At 46.1% G+C, this 6,000-nt stretch overlaps 1 protein-coding gene across 1 annotated transcript in view; it reads left to right on the top strand.

The window, feature by feature from the left end:
* The first annotated feature begins 255 nt into the window (after positions 1 to 255).
* Positions 256 to 6,000, top strand: part of bub1 (BUB1 mitotic checkpoint serine/threonine kinase) — a 47,589-nt gene continuing 41,844 nt past the window's right edge. Inside the window, exon 1 of the mRNA XM_084315264.1 lies at positions 256 to 383. Within this exon, the coding sequence (XP_084171390.1) occupies positions 361 to 383 (23 nt within the window). The 5' untranslated portion in view covers positions 256 to 360. The remainder of the gene's footprint in view (positions 384 to 6,000) is intronic.

The raw sequence follows: 6,000 nt of genomic DNA, 5'->3' as shown, positions 1-6,000 counted from the left end.
GGACCCTGATGTAAACAAGACGAAAGTATTTCTCTGGTCTGAACCCGAGTACATAAAATGAACCGGATGTACTATGGAAAGCCAAACTCATTTACATACACGTTCTGATTGGCGCTCGTCGGACACGTGAGAACGCACGCACAGAACTCGCTTCATTATTGGTTGAGCGCGAAATTTCAAACCTGGACGAAATTCAAAAGAAGAAGAAGAAGAAATCCGCTAGCCCTAGCTAGCTGCAGGGGAACATAGGGTTATTGACCATAACTTGATAACCTTAGCTAATGTCTTAGTCAGAAAGTTACACAGTGAACACGAGTTAACTTCGCGACCTGCTAATTGAGACGTTATTTGAAACGCAAAATGGATATTGCCTTGCATTTACAGTAAGTCCATGTTGCATACTAACGTCACGCGACATTAGCTAGCGGTGTCTAATGTTTTTAACCTAACTCCGTTACCGTATGCCAAAAAAAACAGACATTTGAAGGAATATTTCACTATAGTATGTATAACATGTCAAAATGTTGCAGCCTTGCCTATATCTAGTGTAACGTTATCTTCAAGTAAGCTAGCGACCGACTATTGTTGTTCCGGTTGCCCGCTGTCAACACCACCATTCCTCCCAGAGGTGTCGGCCTCCTCATTCACTTCTATTAATTTTGGGGACTTGATTGTTTGATTGAACATTTTATTAACAGATTGCAGAATGGGTACAATACAGTACAGCTCAATACACACAATTGTTAACGGTTTGCAGACCAGAGAGAGACTTTCGTCTTGTTTACATCAGGGTCCCCCATTTTCAATTCATCATAACATATATGAGATACAGTACTGCTACATCTATACATTTATGACATACCAGATTTACAAATACAGTACTGTTTGTGATACAAAAAGAGTTTGAAAAAGAGAGTATATACATTTGATGAAGAAACTGTACATTGGGGGTGTTGGGTAGGTGGGGGGGTAACTGTACATTGGATTATCGACGAAACCTTACTTGGTTCCAAGAAGAGGGTCTCGTGTATTACTGGGTTAGGACATTTACTGTACATTGGAGGGGGTTGGATTAGGACATTTACAACTGGGGCCGGTTGTCAAAGTGGGCAGGGGTGAGGTGGGTTCTAGGAGTAAGGTCAAGCAGTAGTCTGACCAGTTTGATGTTTGTACAGGGTTTTCCATTAATTACCTAGACTGTGGCGGCCCGCCTAGCCTAATTAGTCCAGCCACAGTTGTATGACGAACCAAAAAAAAAAATCGTATTTTTTATTTATTTTTAAATATAAAGTTTGCCGGGCGGCTACGTGGTGCAGTGGGCAAGGCGCCCACCACGAATACTGGAGACGCTGGGTTCGCCTGTTCGAGCCCAGCGCTCCACATTGCTTTCAGTTTAGCTGGTCGTCCGTACTAATACACATTGGCAGTATTAGGGGTGGGAAACTGATGGGTGGGGATCGGGCGTTGTGGACAGCGACTCCTACAGGTCGGTTGGTGCGCCTGTGCAGTAGAATCAGGAAGCGATGGGGGTGGCGCCCCTCCAAAGCGCAGACCCCTGACGCTGAAAGATCGCGCCGCGCAGGTGAAAAGATGCGACTGCTGTTACCTCGAGTATCGGAGGGGACTCGTGCTATGTATGACTTAGTCCACATTGCAGCCGGCTTGTGGGAGGCAAGAAACAGCGTTCGAGACAGGGGAGGGTTGAATTGGACGATACGAAATTGGGATGGGAGAAAAATAGAAAATGGGAGAAAAACTGGAGAAAAAAAATGTAGTAGTCGTAATAGTAATCCACTATTTTTTTATTTTCTAAAAAATAAACCAGTTCAACACCGGTAACCACTTTTGCTTCATTTCTTTGATTCAACTAATAAAGGGCTAGTTAAGTTGAATCTGGTGTGCTGGTGGTGGAATTTAACAAATACATTGAACGGCTGGGGTGCTTCGAGGAGAGGATTGGGAAGCTCTAGTCGATTTTGTGTTTTGAGCACAAAGTTAATCATAGATCTAGCCTCTTTATTTTGCTCTCAAAGTGCACCAGATTGATGCATTTAACTTTAAAATGTACAAAAAAGGGCACCCCAGTGGCGAACCGCCGACCAGGGTTCGATTCCCCGACCCGTTGTTATTTGCCGAATGTCTTCCCCCCCCCCCCCACTCTGTCTCCCGTTCCTCCTCTCTCTCTCTACTGGACTGCCCAGTAGCAAAAAGCGATAAACGCAAAAAAAATCTTAAAAAAAAAGAAAAGTTCCCGGGGGACACTAGAGGGTCGGAGGTTCACCCCCCATAGTCTCTGAAAATCCTGTGGGAAACACTGTTGTAATTTTTTTAGCGCCTTTGAGATGCTTTGGTACCATGAGGTGCAAGCATAGTCGTAGTACCCTTGAATGAGTGCTCCTGCCAGAGTCTTCAGGGTATTCTTGTTTACGAGAGAGGAGATCCGGTACAAGAATCTAGTTTGTTGGTTGACTTTTTTTTATTACATTGGATGCCATTTTGTCACAGGAAAGATTTGCCTCTAGGATGGAACCTAGGTATGTAATTTCATCTTTCCTTGTGACAATATTGTTGTCGCCCACTGTAACTGAGAAGCCGTCGGCCTTGCTGAGTTTGTATAAATTTGAACCGAAGAGAATGGACTCTGTTTTACCCAGGTGTGATAGTTTGTTGTCAGCGAGCCAGGTGCAGATTTTGCCTAGTTCCGAGCTGAGGGTTTTTTCAACCTGTAACTTGTTCTTGTCAGAGACCAGCAGGGCTGAGTCTTCCGCGAACAGGAACAAGTTTCAGTCACAAGCTGACGACATGTCATTTGCATAAATTAGGAACAATAGCGGTCCTAGTATGCTTCCTTGTGGAACACCACAGCTCACTGGGAGGGGGGGGGGCATAGGGTACTGTTTACCTCCACCATCTGTTCTCTCCCCTCTCCAGGTAGGATTGCATCCAGCTCACTGATAGATTATCAAAACCAATTGCTTTTAGCTTGTCAATCAGAATGGAGTGATTGACAGTGTCGAAGGCCTTTTGTAGGTCCAGCATGACCATGCCGCAGTATTTGCCCGCGTCCACCTCTCGTTTGATGTGGTCGTTCAAATAGAGAAGGCATGTGTCAGTGCGGTGGGATGTTCTGAAGCCAGATTGGAATTCGAAGATTAGATTTTTTTCCGTGAGGTACTTTTCGACCTGTTCATATACTATTTTGTCCATGACTTTCAAGATGGAGGTAAGAATAGAAACAGGGCGGTAGTTGCCTGGGTCTAATTTGCTGCCCTTTTTGTGCAGGGGGGTTACTCTCACAATTTTGAAGTCTTTGGGAAGTTTGGGTACGTGACCCTGTTTTATGGAGAGTGTTACAAAGGGTCAGATTAAACCGAATATATATATTTATTGCCCGAGATCCCATGTATAATATCTGCATATCGTTTGATATCCCCTGTATATTCCTTGTACAATATATACGGAATATCCCTTTACCTGGTAGCAGGACAGACCATAATATTCGTTCTCCTATTGGAAGCGACCCCTAGGCGCCACCGCCTTACCCCCCTCGAGCTGACTTGAAAGCTACCGCCAGGACTTGCCCAAACATGCCCGCTTTCGCCCAAGGCTACGAGACAGTGAGCAGGCTGGCACCATCGTTTACCCCCCGCACATATAAATATAGCGCGGCGAATACAGAACCCCCCTTGCAGTTCCTTTTCAGTTCGCCTTCAGTTCAGTCTGGTTCAGTTATCCAAGCAACGTCTCACCCACTACGCAACGTGGGCAGAGCAGGGCTCGCATCGCCCCAAGATAGAGCCTCGTGTTATCCTAATACGTCTGTTTGTCGTATCGTTCTCTATTCATTAGTAAACCTTCATTACGAGTCAAAGACCACGTGGAGTGAGTAATTGTGCGTCGACATAGAGCACTTATTGCCCGTGCTAATAGTATAGTAACGTCAAGTTTAACCGTGCATTACCGCACCGGAGGATTTACACCGGAGCAGCAGCACCACGGGGGATTTACACCCCGCCCGCAGTGCCACTTCTCCGGCAAGGATTATTATTCTTCATTCTTCACTAAGCTGCTGGAAGCAGAGAACCGCCTACACCCACTGCTGTGGGACCCACGTGCCCGTGGGAACATCACTCAAGCCCGTCTCCGTCGTACCGGAGACTCCACGGCTTCTACCTTCACCTGCAAGGCGCGCACCCTGGGATCAGGCTGCCTCTCCCCGCTGACCACACGGGTGACATCGCCTCCTTGAACCCTGGACTTGCATAGAGCTTTGGCCCCCTCTGCTGGCTTACAACCGGTAGTACACCCCTATCCCAGAATATCCCTAGAGATCATTCTTAATATTTACTATTGACTCGCCTATGCACATTCTATTTGCCTTATAAGCGCAACTAAGTCATGTAATATAATCCCCTTTATGTAATAAATATTGTAAACGAGTATTTTGTGTGGAAAACCGTGTTATTGTTGGAGTGTTCTAATCTAATATACTCATGTACAGTATTGGCCAGGAGTACATAGACGGTAGTGATTTAATGATATCAGTACTTGATTAATACAGTCAGGGAATTGTACCCCTCAGTTACAGAGAGGTTTATTATGCGTGTGATGACTGGGGTGATGGCGGCTGCTGAGTCTCTGAGGAATTTGAAGGGGATATTGTCATGGCCAGTGGCCTTGTTAGGTTGGAGGGCGCTCAGTTTTTTGAGTATCTCCGCTGTTGTTACCATTTCTAGTTTGAAATCGTCTTTGCGGACCCCTAGATTATTGTAGTAGCAGGCTATGATGTGTTCTACCCCAAAATGCCCTGAGTGGGAGGGTAGTTTATTTACCAGTGTTGTGGCTATGTTTGTGAAGAAAATGTTTAAGTAATTGGCCACATCCAGCTTGTCTGTGATGAGCGTGTTGTCGGTCTTTTTTTTTTTATCCACTTTTTTCTCCCATTTTCTATATTTTTCTCCCATCCCAATTTCGTATCATCCAATTCAACCCTCTCCTGTCACGAACGCTGTTTCTTGCCTCCCACAAGCCGGCTGCAATGTGGACTAAGTCATACATAGCACAAGTCCCCTCCGGTACTTGAGGTAACAGCAGTCGCATCTTTTCACCTGCGCAGCTCGATCTCTCAGTGGTGAGGAGTAACGCGTGGGAGGCTCACGCTGCCCCCGACACTTCCTGATTCCACTGCGCAGGCGCACCAACCGACCTGTAGGAGTCGCTGTCCACAACGCCCGATCCCCACCCATCAGTTTCCCACCCCTAATACGGCCAATGTGTATTAGTACGGACGACCAGCTAAACTGAAAGCAAATGTGTGGCGAGCGCCTTGCCCACTACGCCACGTAGCCGCCCTAGCGTGTTGTCGGTCTTTATGTTTATATTTGAAAATCTGGTTTTAAGTTTTTTACTGCAGCCTAGTTGATTGAGTAATTTCCAGAAATAAACTAAGAAATAAACTTAGTCTAGCTGTAGCTGGTATACTCATACGCATAGTATGAGGTTAGGAGAAAATACCATAGGACAGAGAATAAACGCGCGACTTGTAAAGAAGACAAATTTACATTGTTGGATTTATCGCACCGTTGGCGTGAAGTTGCAATATAATTAGTAAATTCCAATGTTTTTTATATCTACTTTTTCTCCTTTTCTATTTTTCTCCCATCCCAATTTCGTGTTTCCAATTCTCCCCTCCCCTGTCTTGAACGTTGCTCGACTATGCCCCCCACTGGTCGATTGTAGGGAGGATAGAAGCCTTGCATCACATGTCCCCTCCGGTACACGAGGAGGCAGCCTGTCACATCTTTTCACCTGCCAGCGCGGACTCTCAGTGGTGAGGTGTAACGCATGAGAGGCTCACACTACCCCCGGTCTCTGCTGTGCAGGTGTCCCCCAACCGACCTGTAGGAATCGCTGTCCACAACCCCCACCCATCGACTTCCACCCTCTAACTCTGCCAATTGAGTTAGTATGGCGGCTGGCCCAAGCCGGAGGCAATGCTGA

This window comes from Notolepis coatsorum (genome assembly GCF_963971535.1).
Source record: "Notolepis coatsorum genome assembly, chromosome: 5".
Taxonomy (NCBI): Eukaryota; Metazoa; Chordata; class Actinopteri; order Aulopiformes; family Paralepididae; genus Notolepis; species Notolepis coatsorum.
This window is presented reverse-complemented; position numbering and strand designations above follow the sequence as displayed.